Source organism: Convolutriloba macropyga, chromosome 3 (genome assembly GCF_964194025.1).
Source record: "Convolutriloba macropyga chromosome 3, txConMacr16.3, whole genome shotgun sequence".
Taxonomy (NCBI): domain Eukaryota; kingdom Metazoa; phylum Xenacoelomorpha; order Acoela; family Convolutidae; genus Convolutriloba; species Convolutriloba macropyga.
The window spans coordinates 66943131-66966793 of record NC_134470.1 but is presented as its reverse complement, the minus strand read 5'-3'; the positions used below and the strand labels follow the sequence as shown (position 1 = coordinate 66966793).

At 36.4% G+C, this 23663-nt stretch overlaps 2 protein-coding genes across 3 annotated transcripts in view; one reads left to right on the top strand and one right to left on the bottom strand.

Moving 5' to 3' along the window:
* LOC142336377 (calcium/calmodulin-dependent protein kinase type II delta chain-like) overlaps nucleotides 1–23514 on the top strand; it is a 72100-nt gene extending 48586 nt beyond the window's left edge. For both annotated transcript variants that reach the window (XM_075385161.1, XM_075385162.1), the window contains exons 8-10: nucleotides 14460–14728; nucleotides 15738–15919; nucleotides 22437–23514. In XM_075385161.1, coding sequence (XP_075241276.1) covers nucleotides 14460–14728; nucleotides 15738–15919; nucleotides 22437–22562 — 577 coding nt within the window. In that variant the 3' untranslated portion in view covers nucleotides 22563–23514. The remainder of the gene's footprint in view (nucleotides 1–14459; nucleotides 14729–15737; nucleotides 15920–22436) is intronic.
* The window catches only part of LOC142336383 (uncharacterized), a 547349-nt gene that overhangs the window by 399846 nt on the left and 123840 nt on the right, over nucleotides 1–23663 (bottom strand). The gene's annotated exons all lie outside the window — the stretch shown is intronic.

Below are 23663 nucleotides of genomic sequence, written 5' to 3'. Positions count from 1 at the left end.
TAAGTCCTATGACTATGAAAACAAACAACAAATACAGGCAAAAACCATTAAGTAGAAAAGTGCGAGAAGCTGTCGAAGCCATTTAAATCATTATTCTCTGAAAATCATCATTAAGTTATTCTCTGAAAATTTTATCTATTTTCCGTGGAACGTCTTTTTACAGCAATATTTGGAGTCATCAATATTTGGATAAATTGATTTCAAAAGGAACTAATACGAAAATATCCAAAAAATTCTATTTTTGAAATCTTGAGGCGTTGAAGCCATATAACCAATAGTTGGAAGATAATAGCGCTAACCAGATTAATTTTGGGTGCAATAGGAGGGAGGGGGTTTCTGTCATTACTGAATCTGACTTACAGTTCATGAAAATAAATTTATAATTAGTTAAGTTTAATAACTTTCGAAAATTTCTTTTCAAAGTTTTAACAGCCATTAGCTGTCCACTCAAAGCACTAGATAGGTTCACTTGATGCTGATTACGAAACCTATTGCAATTCGGTCAAAGAGTCAACAAATGCAATAGGACTCCAAAAATTTTGTAAAATTTCAAAAAAAAAAATTTTAAAATTACGATAAAAACTAAAACTCGTATTCAAAAGAAATATGAGCGGTTCCTTGAAACCAAAGTTTTCGTTCATTGGGCTTCATTTGACTGTAAAGGAGGGTTGTCATTGACGGAACTTCGATATGAAAAGTGGCTAGTGTCTGGGTCATTTATAAAAACATAAAAATTTGAAAAGTTTTTTAAAAAAGAGCTCTCAAATAGAATTCGATTTTTTATTATAGTTAACTTCCCTATGAGACCAGAACTAGTCTTTTTATTGCTTTTCGTCTATTATGAACACAAAATTGATTTATTTTCTGGCATCAGAAGTAATTTTGAATTATAATTTTTCTGGAAAAAAATCTTAATTTGAAGAAAAATTACACCAAAAGTACAACAAAATCATGTCAAATATCCCGTGTTATCACAAAATTGCAATCCTCGATAACTCTTCGAAAAAAAAACGAAATTCAAAAAAGACTTTTAATTTTGAATTCTACGCTGGACGTGCTTTTTAATGATACCACTCTTTTTTCTCTAACATGCATATCTCGATCGGCCAAAATTGTCTGAACAAAAAAAACCTATTTGAGTAAATAGTTCCTCCACCCCACAAGTGGGGTCGGAACAACGAATAAATAACTTCAAACAAGATTAATTAGAGAAGCTAGTAACATATCATTAATTAGACTAAGTGACAGAACCGGAAAGCAACTACCATAATAAACAAAATCTAAAAAAAATAACTCCTTACTGTTCATAAAAATAAGTTTAATATCGGTTAATGTTCAAAAACTTTAGAGAAATTATTTTTTTAAGTCTTAAAATCCGTTAGCTGTCCACTCAAAGCACGATATAGGTTTACCTAATGCACATTAGGAAGCCGATTGCACTTTCAGATAGCGAATCTGTAACATAGGACTCCCAAAATTTAGTAAAATCTCAAAAAGTAAATCAAAATTTCATTAAAAATTTCGAAAATTCAGAGTCGAAGACAAAAAAAACATGAGCGATTCCTTGAAAACGAATATTGTGTTCAATGGGTATCATTTGACTGTTAATGAGGTTTGTCATTAACAAAACCTCAATATGAAAAGTGACTAGTCTCTTAGTGAAAAAAGAAACAATAATAAATAGGAAAAGTTTTCTAAACAGCTCTGAAATTGAATTAAATTTTTTTTATAGTTAACTTTCTCTTGAGACCAGAACTAGCCCTTTCATCGGTCTGTTGGTAACACAAAATTGTTTCGTTTTGTAGCGTGAAGTGTAATTTTATAATCATATTTTTTTTTATAGAAAAGCCTTAATTTGAACAAAAATTACGCTTAAAGTGAACAAAATCATGCAAATATCACGTGTTCACATAATTTTTTTAAACCTCGATAACTCCTTGAAAATTATGTAAATTCAAATAAATGTTTTTAATTTCGAATTCTACGCTGGACGAGCTTTTTAATGATACCACTCTTTTTTTCTCTAACATGAATATATCGATCGGCCAAAATTGTCCGAACAAAAAAACCCATTTGAGTAAATAGTTCCTCCCCCCACAAGTGGGGTCGGAACAATTAAAATCATCGCTCTAATTTGAGTCCTCGCAGACGTGAAAAAGCCGAAAAAAGGTGAACATATATTAAAAAAGCCTGTGCACCAAAATAATCCAAATACGATAAAGCACAGTAAAATGAAATTTTTTGATGCCAAAATATTAATAATTATCGCTTGAAAATGGATTTTTAGCTAGCTTTTGCGAACCTCATTTGTTGGGTTAATTGACAGTAATTTTTTATCTCTTATTATATTAAATCGTGGTCAAGGTTAAAGCATTTTGCATTGGTTTTTTGGTGTTTTCCAGGTTCAACGCATGAAGGCCTTGAAACTCAATTTGGCCTTGATTTGTTTTGAACTGAAAGCGACCGAATATTTTTCTCCTCCGTACCGCTTCCTTTATTATTCCCTTTGTAGTTTCCATAATTTGCGTTTGCTCTCAATTTTCATCTTCTCACAGTTGGAAAAATGTAATAGTGATTGAATGCGCACATTAATCTTGAGGTGATCGAACGGATGCCAAAAATTCAAGAGAAGTGAAACACAAGAAGGGAGATGGAACAACGAGAAAGAAAGGGGGAAAGTTTTCCTGTTTTTTTCCAACACTTTTTGATCCTTTTCATATCCAACCTGTGCGTATGTATTGACGTCATTGCAATTCCCCGTTCATACTTTAGTTACGCATTTAGGGGCTGTGATGGTAGGAAGAGAATCGTTGTTACACTTTTCAGTCTGTGTTTCGTTTTGAGCGTGTGAAATATTCATGAGACACGTGAACTGATTTGCCTAAGTTGATCAGTCCTGAGTAGAAATAACTAGTGGTTGCAGTCGTCATAGTAAAAGTGAATGAAGCTTTTTTGATGAATGTGCAAAGTAAATGCCTGGATGGGATATTGTAATTTTTATGTTGCTAAGATGCCGCTAGCTATTATAGGCTGTTAAGTGCCAAGCTTTCACGTATTTGTTTTCAGTGCAACTGATTGTATGGAAGACTTAAGATTGAAAGTGATTATTAGATGCGTTGGAGCATGTTTCTAATTGAGTATATTGTTCAAGGAATCTAGGTTTCTGAACAAATAACGTGAGCCTGGAAAAATTCTAACCACTGAAGATAAACAGTTCAGTAAGTATAATGTGGAATTTTGTGCTTTGTTAGGCTGACTTGCTGGGTCCGACTAGCGCCCAAAACTTTAACAATTTGAAAGGGGTGTTTTGATGGCTCTCAGACTTCTATTGGAGTGTTATTTTGTCCCCACGCTGCTCTTGTGGGCTGTAAGAAACTTTAGTTGAAATAATGAATTGATTCGAGTAATCAAATAACATCAAATGAATAAACAAGAAAGGTAAAAGTTCACAAAATTAAATCAAAGTTCAACCAGAGTTTTGGTATAGAAGTTGGTTCACAACGTTAACTTTGTAACCAATTGCACAACTAAAGAGCTACTATTCTCTATTACAACAGCACAAGAAGTACTCCAAGTAGCTCTCAGTTAAGCTGCTTGATCTAACTGTGGTTATCCGGTGCTCTGATTTCCAATCACGCAAACCGGTGTTCTGAATTCATCAACTCCAACTCTTTCAACAATGTTTTTGTTATCACAACTTCTCTAGGTCAACTCTTAATCTACAGCTCTGTAATGGTACTGTTTTGGTAATGTTGTGGTTGTACTCCTTTGTAACTTATCAAGCGACAACGTACAAGAGTGATCAAAACAAAAGAATTTGTTATGCTTTTCTTAGGTAAAGTTTGTTGACTTCAATTGAACAATTTAATTATCTGAACGCTTCCTTTATAATGACTTTTAATGACTTCTACTCGAGCTATTCAAACTAGAAAAAGCAGTATCAGACTTATGACGCTACCAATTAATCAGTCGGCCAACCACTCCACTCAAAAAAGGTAGCCTTTTTTGTAAGTTTGAAGTTCTCCCACGGAATTTTCAAAACAGGTTCCCAAAAGTGACAACGATGGAACTTAGCCCGTGGTATGCACTTACTCCCTATCAAGTTTAATCACGCTGAGTTAAATACCGGATGATAACTAACCTCTATAAATTAAGTCATCCTTAGCAAATCAATATTGCACCCATTCAACATCTAAAATTGCCTTTTTTGTTCCATAATTGTCTGGATTGCCGAATGGCTTTGAAGTACAAGCCAACAGTCTTATTAGCAATTTGTTGGTAACCGATTTTCGAAAATAAAGTTCTATGACTTTCAATTGCAATGCTTTTATGAGAAGTAGGATTTCCCAAATTCTACATATAAGGCATGTTGTTGTGAGAAAAATATAATCATTAAATGATTGTTGTCAAATGCTGTGATTTGTATCCAGTTGAAAAATTGTAATAGTGATTGAAAGCACACGATAATCTTGAGGTGATCGGACGGATGCCAAAAATTCAAGAGAAGTGAAACACAAGAAGGGAGATGGAACAACGAGACAGTAAGGTGAAAGTTTTCCTGTTTTTTCCAACACTTTTTGATCCTTTTCATATCCAACCTTTGCGTATGTATTGACGTCATTGCAATTCCCGGTTCATACTTTAGTTACGCATTTAGGGGCTGTGATGGTAGAAAGAGAATCGTTGTTACACTTATCAGTCTGTGTTTCGTTTTGAGCGTGTGAAATATTCATGAATGAGACACGTGAAATGACTTGCCTAAGTTGATCAGTCCTGAGTAGAAATAACTAGTGGTTGCAGTCGTCATAGTAAAAGTGAATGAAGCTTTTTTGATGAAGGTGCAAAGTAAATGCCTGGATGGGATATTGTAATTTTGATGTTGATAAGATGCCGCTAGCTAATATAGGCTGTTAAGTGCCAAAAGCTTTCACGTATTTCTTTTCCGTGCAACTGATTTTATGGAGGACTTAAGATTGAAAGTGATAATTAGATGCGTTCGAGCATGTTTCGAATTGAGTATATTGTTCAAGGAATTTAGGTTTATGAAGAAATAACGCGAGCCTAGAAAAATTATAACCACTGAAGATATATAGATCAGTAGGTATAATGTAGAATTTTGTACTTTGCTTAGGCTGTCCAGCTGGGGATCGACTAGCGCTCAAAAATCTAACAAATTGAGAGGGTTGTTTTGATGGCTCTCAGACTTTTATTGGAGCGTTATTTTGTCCCCACGCTGCTCTTGTCGGCTGTAAGAATCTCTAGTTGAAATAATGAATTGATTCGAGTAATCAAATAACATCAAATGAATAGACAAGCAATTTAAAAGATCACAAAATGAAATCAAAGTTCAACCATAGTTTTGGTATAGAAGTTGGTTCACAACGTTAACTTTGTAACCAATTGCACAACTAAACAGCCACTATACTCTATTACAACAGCACAAGAAGTACTCCAAGTAGCTCTCAGTTAAGCCGCTTGATCTAACTGCGGTTCTCCGGTGCTCTGATTTCTAATCGCGCAAACCGGTGTTCTGAGTTCATCAACTCCAACTATTTCAACACTCTAGGTCAACTCTTAATCTACAGCTCTGTAATGGTACTGTTTTGGTAATGTTGTGGTTGTACTCCTTAGTAACTTATCAAGCGACAACGTACAAGAGTGATCAAAACAAAAGAATTTGTTCACATCGCAATATGGGTCACATTAGTTTTGCTTTTCTTACGTATAGTTTGTTGACTTCAATTGAACAATTGAACTATCTGAACGCCTTCTTTATACATTAATGACTTTATCAGTCGGTTAACCACTCCACTCAAAAAAGTTAGCCTTATTTGTAAGTTTAAAGTCCTCCCACGGAATCTTTAAAACAGGTTCCCAAAAGTGACAACGATGGAACTTTGCCCGTAGTATGCACTTACTCGCTATGAAGTTTAATCACGCTGAGTTAAATACCGGATGTTAACTGACCTCTATAAATTTGGTCCCTCTTAGATAATCAATATTGCTTCCATTCAACTTCTAAGATCGCCTCTTTTTGTTCCGTAAATGTCTGGTTTGCCGAGTGGCTTTGAATTGCAAGCCAACAGTCTTATTAGCAATTTGTTGGTAACCTATTTTCGAAATTAAAGTTCTATCACTTTCAATTGCAATGCTTTTATGAGAAGTAGGATTTCCCAAATTCTACATATAAGGCATGTTGTTGTGAGAAAAATATAATCATTAAATGATTGTTGTCAAATGCTGTGATTTGTATCCAGTTGAAAAATTGTAATAGAGATTGAAAGCACACGATAATCTTGAGGTGATCGGACGGATGCCAAAAATTCAAGAGAAGTGAAACACAAGAAGGGAGATGGAACAACGAGACAGTAAGGTGAAAGTTTTCCTGTTTTTTCCAACACTTTTTGATCCTTTTCATATCCAACCTGTGCGTATGTATTGACGTCATTGCAATTCCCGGTTCATACTTCAGTTACGCATTTAGGGGCTGTGATGGTAGAAAGAGAATCGTTGTTACACTTATCAGTCTGTGTTTCGTTTTGAGCGTGTGAAATATTCATGAATGAGACACGTGAAATGACTTGCCTAAGTTGATCAGTCCTGAGTAGAAATAACTAGTGGTTGCAGTCGTCATAGTAAAAGTGAATGAAGCTTTTTTGATGAAGGTGCAAAGTAAATGCCTGGATGGGATATTGTAATTTTGATGTTGATAAGATGCCGCTAGCTAATATAGGCTGTTAAGTGCCAAAAGCTTTCACGTATTTCTTTTCCGTGCAACTGATTTTATGGAGGACTTAAGATTGAAAGTGATAATTAGATGCGTTCGAGCATGTTTCGAATTGAGTATATTGTTCAAGGAATTTAGGTTTATGAAGAAATAACGCGAGCCTAGAAAAATTATAACCACTGAAGATATATAGATCAGTAGGTATAATGTAGAATTTTGTACTTTGCTTAGGCTGTCCAGCTGGGGATCGACTAGCGCTCAAAAATCTAACAAATTGAGAGGGTTGTTTTGATGGCTCTCAGACTTTTATTGGAGCGTTATTTTGTCCCCACGCTGCTCTTGTCGGCTGTAAGAATCTCTAGTTGAAATAATGAATTGATTCGAGTAATCAAATAACATCAAATGAATAGACAAGCAATTTAAAAGATCACAAAATGAAATCAAAGTTCAACCATAGTTTTGGTATAGAAGTTGGTTCACAACGTTAACTTTGTAACCAATTGCACAACTAAACAGCCACTATACTCTATTACAACAGCACAAGAAGTACTCCAAGTAGCTCTCAGTTAAGCCGCTTGATCTAACTGCGGTTCTCCGGTGCTCTGATTTCTAATCGCGCAAACCGGTGTTCTGAGTTCATCAACTCCAACTATTTCAACACTCTAGGTCAACTCTTAATCTACAGCTCTGTAATGGTACTGTTTTGGTAATGTTGTGGTTGTACTCCTTAGTAACTTATCAAGCGACAACGTACAAGAGTGATCAAAACAAAAGAATTTGTTCACATCGCAATATGGGTCACATTAGTTTTGCTTTTCTTACGTATAGTTTGTTGACTTCAATTGAACAATTGAACTATCTGAACGCCTTCTTTATACATTAATGACTTTATCAGTCGGTTAACCACTCCACTCAAAAAAGTTAGCCTTATTTGTAAGTTTAAAGTCCTCCCACGGAATCTTTAAAACAGGTTCCCAAAAGTGACAACGATGGAACTTTGCCCGTAGTATGCACTTACTCGCTATGAAGTTTAATCACGCTGAGTTAAATACCGGATGTTAACTGACCTCTATAAATTTGGTCCCTCTTAGATAATCAATATTGCTTCCATTCAACTTCTAAGATCGCCTCTTTTTGTTCCGTAAATGTCTGGTTTGCCGAGTGGCTTTGAATTGCAAGCCAACAGTCTTATTAGCAATTTGTTGGTAACCTATTTTCGAAATTAAAGTTCTATCACTTTCAATTGCAATGCTTTTATGAGAAGTAGGATTTCCCAAATTCTACATATAAGGCATGTTGTTGTGAGAAAAATATAATCATTAAATGATTGTTGTCAAATGCTGTGATTTGTATCCAGTTGAAAAATTGTAATAGAGATTGAAAGCACACGATAATCTTGAGGTGATCGGACGGATGCCAAAAATTCAAGAGAAGTGAAACACAAGAAGGGAGATGGAACAACGAGACAGTAAGGTGAAAGTTTTCCTGTTTTTTCCAACACTTTTTGATCCTTTTCATATCCAACCTGTGCGTATGTATTGACGTCATTGCAATTCCCGGTTCATACTTCAGTTACGCATTTAGGGGCTGTGATGGTAGAAAGAGAATCGTTGTTACACTTATCAGTCTGTGTTTCGTTTTGAGCGTGTGAAATATTCATGAATGAGACACGTGAAATGACTTGCCTAAGTTGATCAGTCCTGAGTAGAAATAACTAGTGGTTGCAGTCGTCATAGTAAAAGTGAATGAAGCTTTTTTGATGAATGTGCAAAGTAAATGCCTGGATGGGATATTGTAATTTTTATGTTGCTAAGATGCCGCTAGCTATTATAGGCTGTTAAGTGCCAAGCTTTCACGTATTTGTTTTCAGTGCAACTGATTGTATGGAAGACTTAAGATTGAAAGTGATTATTAGATGCGTTGGAGCATGTTTCTAATTGAGTATATTGTTCAATGAATTTAGGTTTCTGAACAAATAACGTGAGCCTGGAAAAATTCTAACCACTGAAGATGAACAGTTCAGTAAGTATAATGTGGAATTTTGGTGCTTTGTTAGGCTGACTTGCTGGGTCCGACTAGCGCCCAAAACTTTAACAATTTGAAAGGGGTGTTTTGATGGCTCTCAGACTTCTATTGGAGCGTTATTTTGTCCCCACGCTGCTCTTGTGGGCTGTAAGAAACTTTAGTTGAAATAATGAATTGATTCGAGTAATCAAATAACATCAAATGAATAAACAAGAAAGGTAAAAGTTCACAAAATTAAATCAAAGTTCAACCATAGTTTTGGTATAGAAGTTGGTTCACAACGTTAACTTTGTAACCAATTGCACAACTAAAGAGCCACTATACTCTATTACAACAGCACAAGAAGTACTCCAAGTAGCTCTCAGTTAAGCCGCTTGATCTAACTGCGGTTCTCCGGTGCTCTGATTTCTAATCGCGCAAACCGGTGTTCTGAGTTCATCAACTCCAACTATTTCAACACTCTAGGTCAACTCTTAATCTACAGCTGTGTAATGGTACTGTTTTGGTAATGTTGTGGTTGTACTCCTTAGTAACTTATCAAGCGACAACGTACAAGAGTGATCAAAACAAAAGAATTTGTTCACATCGCAATATGGGTCACATTAGTTTTGCTTTTCTTACGTATAGTTTGTTGACTTCAATTGAACAATTGAACTATCTGAACGCCTTCTTTATACATTAATGACTTTATCAGTCGGTTAACCACTCCACTCAAAAAAGTTAGCCTTATTTGTAAGTTTAAAGTCCTCCCACGGAATCTTTAAAACAGGTTCCCAAAAGTGACAACGATGGAACTTTGCCCGTAGTATGCACTTACTCGCTATGAAGTTTAATCACGCTGAGTTAAATACCGGATGTTAACTGACCTCTATAAATTTGGTCCCTCTTAGATAATCAATATTGCTTCCATTCAACTTCTAAGATCGCCTCTTTTTGTTCCGTAAATGTCTGGTTTGCCGAGTGGCTTTGAATTGCAAGCCAACAGTCTTATTAGCAATTTGTTGGTAACCTATTTTCGAAATTAAAGTTCTATCACTTTCAATTGCAATGCTTTTATGAGAAGTAGGATTTCCCAAATTCTACATATAAGGCATGTTGTTGTGAGAAAAATATAATCATTAAATGATTGTTGTCAAATGCTGTGATTTGTATCCAGTTGAAAAATTGTAATAGAGATTGAAAGCACACGATAATCTTGAGGTGATCGGACGGATGCCAAAAATTCAAGAGAAGTGAAACACAAGAAGGGAGATGGAACAACGAGACAGTAAGGTGAAAGTTTTCCTGTTTTTTCCAACACTTTTTGATCCTTTTCATATCCAACCTGTGCGTATGTATTGACGTCATTGCAATTCCCGGTTCATACTTTAGTTACGCATTTAGGGGCTGTGATGGTAGAAAGAGAATCGTTGTTACACTTATCAGTCTGTGTTTCGTTTTGAGCGTGTGAAATATTCATGAATGAGACACGTGAAATGACTTGCCTAAGTTGATCAGTCCTGAGTAGAAATAACTAGTGGTTGCAGTCGTCATAGTAAAAGTGAATGAAGCTTTTTTGATGAATGTGCAAAGTAAATGCCTGGATGGGATATTGTAATTTTTATGTTGCTAAGATGCCGCTAGCTATTATAGGCTGTTAAGTGCCAAGCTTTCACGTATTTGTTTTCAGTGCAACTGATTGTATGGAAGACTTAAGATTGAAAGTGATTATTAGATGCGTTGGAGCATGTTTCTAATTGAGTATATTGATCAATGAATTTAGGTTTCTGAACAAATAACGTGAGCCTGGAAAAATTCTAACCACTGAAGATAAACAGTTCAGTAAGTATAATGTGGAATTTTGTGCTTTGTTAGGCTGACTTGCTGGGTCCGACTAGCGCCCAAAACTTTAACAATTTGAAAGGGGTGTTTTGATGGCTCTCAGACTTCTATTGGAGCGTTATTTTGTCCCCACGCTGCTCTTGTGGGCTGTAAGAAACTTTAGTTGAAATAATGAATTGATTCGAGTAATCAAATAACATCAAATGAATAAACAAGAAAGGTAAAAGTTCACAAAATTAAATCAAAGTTCAACCAGAGTTTTGGTATAGAAGTTGGTTCACAACGTTAACTTTGTAACCAATTGCACAACTAAAGAGCTACTATTCTCTATTACAACAGCACAAGAAGTACTCCAAGTAGCTCTCAGTTAAGCTGCTTGATCTAACTGTGGTTATCCGGTGCTCTGATTTCCAATCACGCAAACCGGTGTTCTGAATTCATCAACTCCAACTCTTTCAACAATGTTTTTGTTATCACAACTTCTCTAGGTCAACTCTTAATCTACAGCTCTGTAATGGTACTGTTTTGGTAAGGTTGTGGTTGTACTCCTTTGTAACTTATCAAGCGACAACGTACAAGAGTGATCAAAACAAAAGAATTTGTTATGCTTTTCTTAGGTAAAGTTTGTTGACTTCAATTGAACAATTTAATTATCTGAACGCTTCCTTTATAATGACTTTTAATGACTTCTACTCGAGCTATTCAAACTAGAAAAAGCAGTATCAGACTTATGACGCTACCAATTAATCAGTCGGCCAACCACTCCACTCAAAAAAGGTAGCCTTTTTTGTAAGTTTGAAGTTCTCCCACGGAATTTTCAAAACAGGTTCCCAAAAGTGACAACGATGGAACTTAGCCCGTGGTATGCACTTACTCCCTATCAAGTTTAATCACGCTGAGTTAAATACCGGATGATAACTAACCTCTATAAATTAAGTCATCCTTAGCAAATCAATATTGCACCCATTCAACATCTAAAATTGCCTTTTTGTTCCATAATTGTCTGGATTGCCGAATGGCTTTGAAGTACAAGCCAACAGTCTTATTAGCAATTTGTTGGTAACCGATTTTCGAAATTAAAGTTCTATGACTTTCAATTGCAATGCTTTTATGAGAAGTAGGATTTCCCAAATTCTACATAAGGCATGTTGTTGTGAGAAAAATATAATCATTAAATGATTGTTGTCAAATGCTGTGATTTGTATCCAGTTGAAAAATTGTAATAGTGATTGAAAGCACACGATAATCTTGAGGTGATCGGACGGATGCCAAAAATTCAAGAGAAGTGAAACACCAGAAGGGAGATGGAACAACGAGACAGTAAGGTGAAAGTTTTCCTGTTTTTTCCAACACTTTTTGATCCTTTTCATATCCAACCTGTGCGTATGTATTGACGTCATTGCAATTCCCGGTTCATACTTTAGTTACGCATTTAGGGGCTGTGATGGTAGGAAGAGAATCGTTGTTACACTTATCAGTCTGTGTTTCGTTTTGAGCGTGTGAAATATTCATGAATGAGACACGTGAAATGACTTGCCTAAGTTGATCAGTCCTGAGTAGAAATAACTAGTGGTTGCAGTCGTCATAGTAAAAGTGAATGAAGCTTTTTTGATGAAGGTGCAAAGTAAATGCCTGGATGGGATATTGTAATTTTGATGTTGATAAGATGCCGCTAGCTAATATAGGCTGTTAAGTGCCAAAAGCTTTCACGTATTTCTTTTCCGTGCAACTGATTTTATGGAGGACTTAAGATTGAAAGTGATAATTAGATGCGTTCGAGCATGTTTCGAATTGAGTATATTGTTCAAGGAATTTAGGTTTATGAAGAAATAACGCGAGCCGAGAAAAATTATAACCACTGAAGATATATAGATCAGTAGGTATAATGTAGAATTTTGTACTTTGCTTAGGCTGTCCAGCTGGGGATCGACTAGCGCTCAAAAATCTAACAAATTGAGAGGGGTGTTTTGATGGCTCTCAGACTTTTATTGGAGCGTTATTTTGTCCCCACGCTGCTCTTGTCGGCTGTAAGAATCTCTAGTTGAAATAATGAATTGATTCGAGTAATCAAATAACATCAAATGAATAAACAAGCAATTTAAAAGATCACAAAATGAAATCAAAGTTCAACCATAGTTTTGGTATAGAAGTTGGTTCACAACGTTAATTTTGTAACCAATTGCACAACTAAAGAGCCACTATACTCTATTACAACAGCACAAGAAGTACTCCAAGTAGCTCTCAGTTAAGCCGCTTGATCTAACTGCGGTTCTCCGGTGCTCTGATTTCTAATCGCGCAAACCGGTGTTCTGAGTTCATCAACTCCAACTATTTCAACACTCTAGGTCAACTCTTAATCTACTGCTCTGTAATGGTACTGTTTTGGTAATGTTGTGGTTGTACTCCTTAGTAACTTATCAAGCGACAACGTACAAGAGTGATCAAAACAAAAGAATTTGTTCACATCGCAATATGGGTCACATTAGTTTTGCTTTTCTTACGTATAGTTTGTTGACTTCAATTGAACAATTGAACTATCTGAACGCCTTCTTTATACATTAATGACTTTATCAGTCGGTTAACCACTCCACTCAAAAAAGTTAGCCTTATTTGTAAGTTTAAAGTCCTCCCACGGAATCTTTAAAACAGGTTCCCAAAAGTGACAACGATGGAACTTTGCCCGTAGTATGCACTTACTCCCTATGAAGTTTAATCACGCTGAGTTAAATACCGGATGTTAACTGACCTCTATAAATTTGGTCCCTCTTAGATAATCAATATTGCTTCCATTCAACTTCTAAGATCGCCTCTTTTTGTTCCGTAAATGTCTGGTTTGCCGAGTGGCTTTGAATTGCAAGCCAACAGTCTTATTAGCAATTTGTTGGTAACCTATTTTCGAAATTAAAGTTCTATCACTTTCAATTGCGACGCTTTTGTGAGAAAAGTAGGATTTCCCGAATTCTACATATAAGGCATTTTGTTGTGAGAAAAATATATTCATTAAATAATTGTTGTCAGATGCTGTGATCTGTATCCTGTGTTGTTCAGTAAATTTTGAGAGTATTTTCTATTTTTTCCTGATCCCCCTCGCTTTCTTGATTTCTAATTGATTCAAAACGTTCTTTTTGAATTAATTTAGCGATACCCGAGTTGAGGCTGTCCTTCCCTTATGTGTTTGCTATTTTGATGCCTTTAACTCCTCTCCAGACTCTGATATTAGCTGTCTTTAAATTGCCTCGTCTCTAACTAGATGCTCTCAAAAAAAGCTTTAGCAGTTTTTTTTTTGGTCCCGTTAATCTTTTCACGACACGGACAGGAGCAATGGTTTTCTACAGGGTTTGAAAGGATTGAAAGGAGAATTTTGGTTTTCCATTAGTATTCAAGAACTAAAGGTAAGTATTGGTAAGAGGTTATCGCAAATATTTATCGCATTAAGGAAGCTTTTATCGTAAACTGGTATGTCTATGCAAAGTTTTCGCCTGACCTTTTGCGCATTCGCTCTATAACGTTCTTTCGCTCTCACACCTTTTGACTTCTTAATTGTTGCGTAATCTAAATTGCTCTCATTGAAAAATTAAGTATGTTGCTACTATAGAGGCAAATACAAACAGACATATTGCAAAATAGTAATAGCTTAGCGCTCTTGGACTGACATCCGAGTTCGCGGGTTTGTCGAACTCTTCCATTACCCATAAAAAGTTCTCTAGGCTGCACCCTCCCCCCTGAAATTATTATTAATTTAGTGTAAGATTGTTTGGGTGACCCCACAAAGTTAAATAACCAATTAACCAATTACAAGTTTAACCAATTACAGTTAGCTCTGGAAGTCACAATCGGAAAACTGTATTCACCTTAATCTTTGATTATTTGAATTATTTTGTTTCAGTGTTGGTGGCATGAGCCTGACGAGTGTGTTAGCGGCAGCCCAAAATGCAGCCGGATCCAACCGGGATCAGCACCACCCCAAATCGCAGGGAACACTGGTCTCACCTCTAGCCCATGCTGACCTGGGCTCCTCCCCAGTTCTGACGGGGCGGAAATTGGAGATCCTTAAGTTAACAGAGGGTCTGCTGGATGCCTTCGACTCAAATAGATTCGACATTTACAGTAGATTTTGTGATCCCGGAATGACAACCTTTGAACCTGAGACGTTAGGTGAGTTGAACGAATCATTGACAGAGAAAAGCTGACGCTAATGAAACAACGCTTCTTGATTCCTTTGGAGTTGCTGCTGCTGAGTATCTATTAGGAGTCTATGGGGGATTTTTCAGCTGTTATTTCCAATCTAAAAATTTGGACGTATTATTAATAGGTTTTAGAACAGATTCAAAAATCACATTTAGCAAAATCATTTTCATCCCTGTCAAAAAACTCACGTTAAAAATTAAAAATATCAAAAGTCTGCCATTCCGGATGTTAAAATTCCAGCAGTTCCTATATACATAGCCGAAGATGACTTTCATGATTTTTCAGCATTTGATAAATTGTAAAATGCGTTCTTAGTGAGGTTACCTGACTGCAGAAGACATTACCATTCAAACACTACGATTATTAACATCTAGGAATGCTACAAACCGCATCACTCACGGTTCGTTTCTGCTAATCTGCTAGGTATATTTTTTCCTTTGAGACGGTTGGGTTGTTCGCACGACTCTCTCTTTAAGGCAAGAGATCATTTCATTTTCATCATACCTGAATTAAATCACTCATAAAAGGGCTACGTTCACTAACTCAATTTTTATTGACGTTTATTTGTCTTTTTAATTTTTAATTACCCTCAAAGAAAGTATGCACCAATTGTATTAGTCCTGTGGATTTTTTCCTGGTGTTAAGGGGCGATTCTTATTCCTTTCTTTACCTGAAGATTTTGACCCCCCCCCCAAGTCCAACCCTACCCCCTCCCACCCCTCCGCCACTCCGCTCAATCACGTCCTCCCAATCCTAGCATCCCTGAACCCCAGCTGGCGACTTCCGACTGCTAACCTGTCGTTTGAGAGAAATTTATGTTTTCTAGTTGAATGTTAATTGTTCACATAAATATAAGCGTATTTTTTTCCTTCAAATGATTGTAAATATAGAACATTGCGTCAAGTTGGCGCGTGATTGCAGTACGTCTGATTGCTTGATGGATGGTTGGATGAAGAAATGTTTTGATTGTTCACAGGGCATTTAGTGGATGGCTTGGATTTTCACAAGTTCTACTTTGAAAACGGGGCTGGGATGGGCTATGGAAACTTTTCCAAGTGCAGTAGTATGGTACTGAAGCCACACGTGCATGTCATGGGAGACGAGGGAGCAGTGATTGCCTACACTAGACTGACACAGGGACTCGCATCAGATGGTCAGGTCAGTGAACTCCTACAGACTGAGACACACGATCGGTTACCAACATATAGATATTCTCATGTTATGGCTGGTAGCTCTGCGGGGCTGCCAATTTTTAGTTCTTGCAGCAGAATTTCTCGTTCGTTGTTTGACATTTTATCCGCCGTTAATCGATTGTTTAGTTGATCAGCAAATATTTGTGCAATGTTTGTTTTTTCGATGCAATTTTTTGCCACATTTTTTATCATTTTTTCGCCTAACAGATTTGATTAACTCGCTGCGAAGTGGTCTTAGAGCTTCAAAGGTCTCTAAGAGTCTACGTTTGAGCAAAACGGCTGAGGAGTCTTAAATTCATGGTGTAAAGTGGCTGCGTTGGTAAGTTTGGACCTCACACTTTCCCGCTTTCTGTCCCTTCATTGTTTGGCTCCTTACTCAGTGATTAATTGCTCTTGAACAAAGTTCATAGCAATTATTGTAAACGTGTGTGTGTCTTTTTTATGCAAAATTTTTGCGTGACAATTTTTACTTTTCGAGTGACTTTTACGCCCTTGACTTTTTGCGTTTACGCCCTTGACTTTTTCCGTTTCGCGTGATCTAAAATTCTCTCTCAATCACAATTTCAAGCAGCTGAACTCAATTGGCGGTAATTTAATACTAAAAGTCAATTGAAAAAGGCGCCGAAACTTATTTAGGCGCTCTCCTTTTTTTACAGTTCAAAGAATTTGAATTGTATTGGGGCGCGTTCTTTTTTATTACGCATCGAAGAGGAGTATTGGAGAAGTCCTTTTTTAAATCAATTTTATTGGAGTGAATTTTGAAGCAGGAAATGAAGCACGTGAAAAATTTTGGAGTGATTTTGAAGAGTGGAGCGAGAAGAGAGTTGTTTTTTTTAGCTGCGAAGCTGTAAGCTGAGCGGAGCTATATTGCGGTTTTTTGTTTCGTCGTCTGACGCTCTTTTTTGGTTTTACATTTGTTCACACAGCAAAGCTGAAAAAGTCAAATTTGCTGAATGACTTCTTCCTCTCACTGACGGCGTTTGCGCGCGTGACGTCATTTCTCACTCTCTTTAGCAAAAGTTTTTTGCGTGATTAGATTTTGATCACAAGTGACTTACCTCACTCACTCAATAAAATGACTTTTGCACTTCAAAACTTGAGTTTAATTCGATTTTGTTAAAAATCAAAGGAACTCATATATGCAGTAAAGGTCCCTAATAAGAGGCTTCTGCGGGATGAATTTTAACAAGCTTTTTTTAATTTATTGCTGAATGTTTTTTACCTAGCTTTTTGAGCGGCGTCGTTTTTTTTTCAATTTAGATCTGTCTCGTTCTCTATTATACGGCACGCGGGTCTATTCTTTCGCAGCTATTCCGGCAATCTGCCGGCTATAATTGTTCATATCGTTGTTTTCTAGAGAGCAAGAAATTAAGGTGTGAAAAAATAATGTTGTCGAGCGAAATTTTTTTGTTCACGTGCGGCATTTCAAAGCAGTTTTTCTTTCATTTTTTTGTTAAGAGGTTTGGTTATGATTATGTTTTAATTTTATGTGGGTTTTGGCAGTAATTTGAAGGTTTCTGGAAATTCATATCAATTTTATGCTAATTCGGAGGTTTTTCATGTATTTTGCTGATTTTTGGGCTAATTTCTGCAATTTTTTGACGATTTTTTTTGTTTTACTACCCCTATTACTTGAGCAATTTTTAGATAACAAGTGGTTACAGTATTGTGGATATGAAGCTTTTTTTTGTCAAGTCTGACAAAAATGGAGAAAATTTAAATCTATTTTTCTTAACTTTTCGCAGTTTTTCGTTTTCGGTTCCTGAGACAAGTTTCTTAGCCTATAATGACTTGCTTATTGTTTTGTGGATCATTTAGCATCTGGATATCCTATTGGCTGAAAGGATTTTTCTGGATTTTTGTGCTTTTGTAATATTAAAAAATATATTTATAGTCCAAGTTGTTTGTAATAGCTTATTTTTTCATGATTTGGCTTCAAGTATTTTTTATTAAATTCTCATAACTGTGGCAGATATAGTTATTTTAGGGTCTCAATTTATGAAAACATTTGATCAGATTTTTAAATCAAATTTTAACAGATCTGATTTTCGTGTTATTTTTTTTGTTTTTTGGCTTTGTTTCAATATAATCCTGAATTAGTGGAGGCACGTTTTTTCTGATCAGTAGTTGCATGGCGTTCAAGTGGCTTTCTACTTCGAGTCGTTTCCGGAACTCTTCCGGCTATGTTTTTGATCTGTTCACACATTTTCTTGATGTTTGAAGTCAAATTAGAGCGGTGGTTTTGGTCACGCCGGAGCAGGAAGTGGAGCAAAAAAGTGGGTGGTTTTGCGGTGTGAAATTTTTTCACTCATATTTTAAAGTAGAGTGAGAAAACGGTGTTTGAACGAAAATTCGCTTTCTCGCTAGTAATTTTTTAATCATATGCGGCAATTTCGTTTTGATTTTTACTGTCTTTATGATTTTTAGATCGGATTTCTGCCTAGTTTTTTGTTTAGCCAATGAAAATTCTTTGAATTGTACTTCAAGACTTGTCCTGTTATTTTTTTTTAATTCGCTTTACCTTTTGATCACAAGCTGAGCGTAGCTATTGGGATGTGCTTGGTTTTTGTAATAGCTGCCGTCAGCCTCTCTTGGCGCCTTTGCCTATTTTTGGGCATTCGCCTTTATTCAAAAATTTTGAATTGTTTTGGTGTGGTGCCTTTTTTTAATGATCTGTTCACACATTTTCATAATTTTTAAAGTAAAATTGAAGTGAGGATTTTGGGCGCGCCGAATCAGGAGGTGGAGCAAAAAAGCGAGAGGTTTGTGGCTTGAAAAGTTTTCACTCGAATTTTAAAGACGTGTAAGAAAACGGCGTTCGAACAAAAAGTCGCTTTTTTATTGTGGTTTTTATTCTCATGCGGCAATTAGACTTTGATTTTTAGTGTTTTTCACTAGTCTCGAAGTATGTGACTAACAAACTGTTTTGAAGACGGGCGTTTATACTTATGGTGTGAAGGGTGGTTTTTAGAGGTTGACCCCCATCACCCCCCCCCCCCCCCCCCCACATCAGCCCCCCCCCTTCACCCACACCCGAATCCCTACTCCTGCGCATCGTTCAGGCCGTAAGGGGGCCCTGTTCAGCCAAAGACCGCCTTCCAACACGGTTGCTCCCCATGGTTGCCCCTATCCCCATCACACGCCCATCCCCCATTGCGCTCAACTTATGCCCTTTCGATTAAGCTAAACCTAGCCTCACTAAACCGTGGCTAGCTACTGTTGAAGCCAACCGATCGTTTGAGAGCAGTTCGCCCGACGTTAGTCGGTTATGTTGAATTCTTTCACTCATTGAATTACGCAATGTTGTGAATGCGGTCAATGTTATAAGAACAAAAACAAAAAGTACGTAATAAACCGATAAACCCCTGTCATTACGTAATAGTGCATTAGGTGATCAGAGTCTATTAGAGCGATTGATAGCTGACATTGATATTAAGCATAATAGCTTTTGGGTTAGAAGCTGAATTAAGTATAGTTAAGCTGAAACTGCACACCAAGTTAGTCCTTTTTTAAAAATTTCTATCTTTTTTCTTTTTCTGATTCAATCTCGATGTGAATCAAGCGCGTCAATGGAAGTTTTTTCAGCAATTTGCCCGTTATTTCGTTTTTGTTTCGTTGTCTGACGTTCGTTTTGTTTTAAAATTTTTTCATTTCGGAAACTTCAAAAGAGCAATTTTGTTCTTGGAAATATTTTGTTGCTTTCGCTACTTTTATGTGCGTGAAGTTTTTTCTTAAACGAATTGGCGGTATGTTGTAAGCTGAACTATGCGATAGATTTGCGATGACTAACTTTAACCCCTTTAGAGATCAATGCAGGACTCCTATATAATGATGGTCCATTCTAATAATAATAATAAATAATGGCAACCAAAATTTAATAACGATTTAGGCTTTTAAAGGTTGGAAACTGCATCATTTCAATTCTATCTATTGCTATCTATTCTTCATCATGTAAATCTATTTCGCAACTATTTCGGCAATCTGTCGGCTATGTTTTTTGGGATGTAGCTTTTACTTTCTTTTGATAAATTTTTGTCGGATTTATATTCAGACGGCGCTTCTCCGTTTTAATTCCTGATTTAGTCTCCACTTTTTGCGTATTTCTTTTCGTGTTCATAATTGACTTGCATTGCATTTTGAAGGTGACATGAGGTTACTCTAAACCCCTTCAAAATCAATAAGGGAGAACTGCTTAGTGAAGACTTCTAAAAGAAAGGCATGGGAATTGAAATGAAATGAAGTCCTTAAATTTTAGCAGAAATTGCTTTTTTAGAACTTCCATTTTTTATTGCACTCAAACGAAGTTTGTAGCAATTACATTAGTACTGATGGTGTTTTTAAAATCCAAATTCTCTAATACCTTTTCGTGTGCTATTTTTTGTGTGACCGATTTTTACTCGTATAGGCTTTCGCCTCAGCAACGTGCTCGAAAACAGAATTAAAAGAAAACAGATGAATGATAAAAGGTGGAAGTTGTGATTTAGGTTTTCTCAATCCATTCACTATTGGATTTTAGGTTACTGCTGTGTTTTTTAAGTTCGTTTTTACCTTTCAATCACGGTTTTCACATAGGTGAGTGAGTAACATCACGTTTGAATCGTGACTTACTTCACTCACAGGTTCAACTGAATGGATTTTAAATTCTTTCACCCATTGATTTACGCAATGTAGCGAATACGATAAATGTTAAAAGAGAAAATCAAAAGAAACGGTATAAATTGATAAAACCCGTTCTTTAAGTCATTGTGAATTACGTTATCAAAGTTCCTTAGGACGAATGCTAGCTGACGTTAAGGTTAATGAACTTCAGTTTACAAATTATTTATGTAGAATCTTACTAAAAGTGCGCGCCATTTTGACTTTTTTGACTCCTAGAAAGAAATTCCGTCAACTTTAATTCTGTCAATTTTAGTTTGAATTCTTTTTTGTTGCAATCCCGATGTTCGTCAACGGCGTCTCTTTTTCGGCAATTTGCCGGCTATGTTTACGAATTTTTCGACAACTCCATAATTCAGTTGAAAACCTTTTGGGTATTTGTAGTCTACTTTACCAAAATCTGTTTCGAATTGCTGCCTGTTTTGTTCAATTCTGTACAGTAGCTACTGCTCGTGGGCTAATTTTCGGTTTTAGTTGGGAACTATTATCATGTATTTCCGTAGATCCGTTTTGTGGGCTGTGTGGCTGTTAGTTGTTTGCTAATCCGAACAGTTGTTATTATAGCTGCGAAGCTGTAAGCTGAGCCTAGCTATATTGCGGTGCTCTTGGTTTTTTTACAATTCAAAGAATTTGAATTGTATTGGGGCGCTGTCTTTTTTTTTAAGATCTGTTCACACATTTTCATGATTTTTGAAGTCAAATTGGAGTTGTGATTTTGGTCACGCCGAAACAGGAAATGGAGCGAAAAAGCGAGTGGTTTTGCGGCGTGAAATTTTTTTGCTTTAATTTTAAAGTAGAGTGAGAAAACGGTGTTTGAACAAAAATTCGGTTTCTCGGTAGTGGTTTTTTGTTCACATGCGGCACTTTCACTCTGATTTTTACTGTTTTTTCAATTTTTTGGATCGGATTTTTTCTAAATGGTTTTCCCAATTCATTCACAGCTCATTCTAGGCCTAGTTTTTTGTTTGAATTAAATTTTCATTTCTCTCTAGGGGTTTTTTTGTTCACATGCGGCATTTTGACATTGATTTTCTGTTTTTTTTTCTTTTTTGTTCTGATTTTTTTAAAATGGTTTTCTGAATTCACTCATAGTCCTTTCTAGGCCTAGTTTTCCTGTTTAGTCAATGAAAATTCTTTGAATTGTACGTCAGGACTTGTCCTGCTATGTTTTTTTGTTTCGTCGTCTGACGCTCTTTTTTCGTTTTACATTTGTTCACACAGCAAAGCTGAAAAAGTCAAATTTTCTGAATGACTTCTTCCTCTCACTAACGGCATTTGCGCGCGTGACGTCATTTCTTACTCGCTTTAGTGAAAGTTTTTAGGTTATTTGCGTGATTAGATTTTGATCATACGTGACTTACCTCACTCAATAAAATGACTTTTGCACTTTAAAACTTAGGTTTAATTTGAATTTGTTTAAGGTCAAAGGAACTCATATGTGCAGTGAAGGTCCCTAATAAGAGGCTTCTGTGGAATGAATTTTAACAAGCTTTATTGATTTATCGCTGAATGTTTTTTTAGCCTAGTTTTTTGAGCGGCGTCGATTTTTTTTCAATTTAGATCTGTATCTGTTTCTATCTCTATTATATGGCACGCAGGTCTATTCTTTCGCAGCTATTCCGGCAATCTACCGGCTATGTTTTTTTAAATTAGAAACACCATTTTTTGGGTTTTGATTTTTTGCCTGCAGTTGGCTTTGATGTGTTCGTTGTTATGAAAGCTATGTATATGCTTCGGTCAATAAGCTTTTTTTACTATTATTTGCGTAGTTTCCCGGATATGTGGTTTCTCATTTCGAAATGTCCATTTTGTGGTTTTTTTTCTAGGTTAAGACACACCAGTGCCAGGAGACACGAGTGTGGCAGAGGAGGGATGGAAAGTGGCAGAACATCCACGTACACAGATCTCAAAGCACAACCCCCACATCCTCACAACAATTCTTGAGAAGCTAACTGTACCGATTATGCCCACGTAGACCCACTTTGACCTGTCCCCTTCTCCTTTCCATTGGTTCATCTATCCTCAGTCCAAAGTCATGTTCAGACATTGTATTGATCGATTCGCTCAAACAGTAACCTCTCAAATTCTTTACCCTAGTCACTCAAACGATCCTCGAGTGGGAGTAGAATTATTGATTTACTATTTAGAAACATGTTCTGCGGGTGACTTGAAGTCAACGAATGAAGCGGGAGATATCAAATTCACAATTAATTGGATGTATTTCATTCAAAACAGAATCGTTGATCAACAGCAGAGAGACACTTGAAGACATTTCTTCCCTTTGGATGATCGGCCGTTCTTCTGTTGATGATGAAAGTATGGGGTTGAGGGTCTTTCCATCAATTCTGAGATTAGTTCACAGGGGTCTGTAGCACTTGGTAAAAACTTCCGAATTACAAACGTTTCAAAGATTTATGAACTAGCATGTTTCAATGGGACTTCAGTGTTTCGTCGCAGCAAGCCGCATGATTCATGTAAGATAACAGCATTGCATTTGGCTAATATTACCGGCGTTTTAACATTACTTGCAATAAATTGTATGCTTTGTTACTCTACACACCTAATCTATAGTTTACTTACTTTGTTCTTATTTCTGCAGCTATCCGCTTTAATCGTGTTTTCACTGCCTATGCTACATACAGACCACCACCCCAAGTTAACCCTCATCATAATCCCGATATCGCATTCTTCAATTATCGAGACCCCGAAGACATTACTACTCGCAAACGATCCGAGATCTGTCTCCTCAGAACAGCTGAGCTGAATCAAGAAATCGATAAATAAACAAAAAGAAAAAAGTCTTCAAAGTTTCAGTCGACTTCGTTGACAGAATTGGTTTGTGATTTGAAAAGATGTTTGTGAAATGACATCATTTGAGTGAGAACTAGAAAAGCTAAAACCTTTCTTTTCTTCTTCATCGATGCTCGCTCCTTAGTACGACAATTGTATCAATGGAGAAAAATTTGTTCTGTTATGTAACGGAGGTTTATGGATTTCAGATATAATTGAATAGTCCTGATTGACATATTGTTAATATTCTGATCAGCTTACTA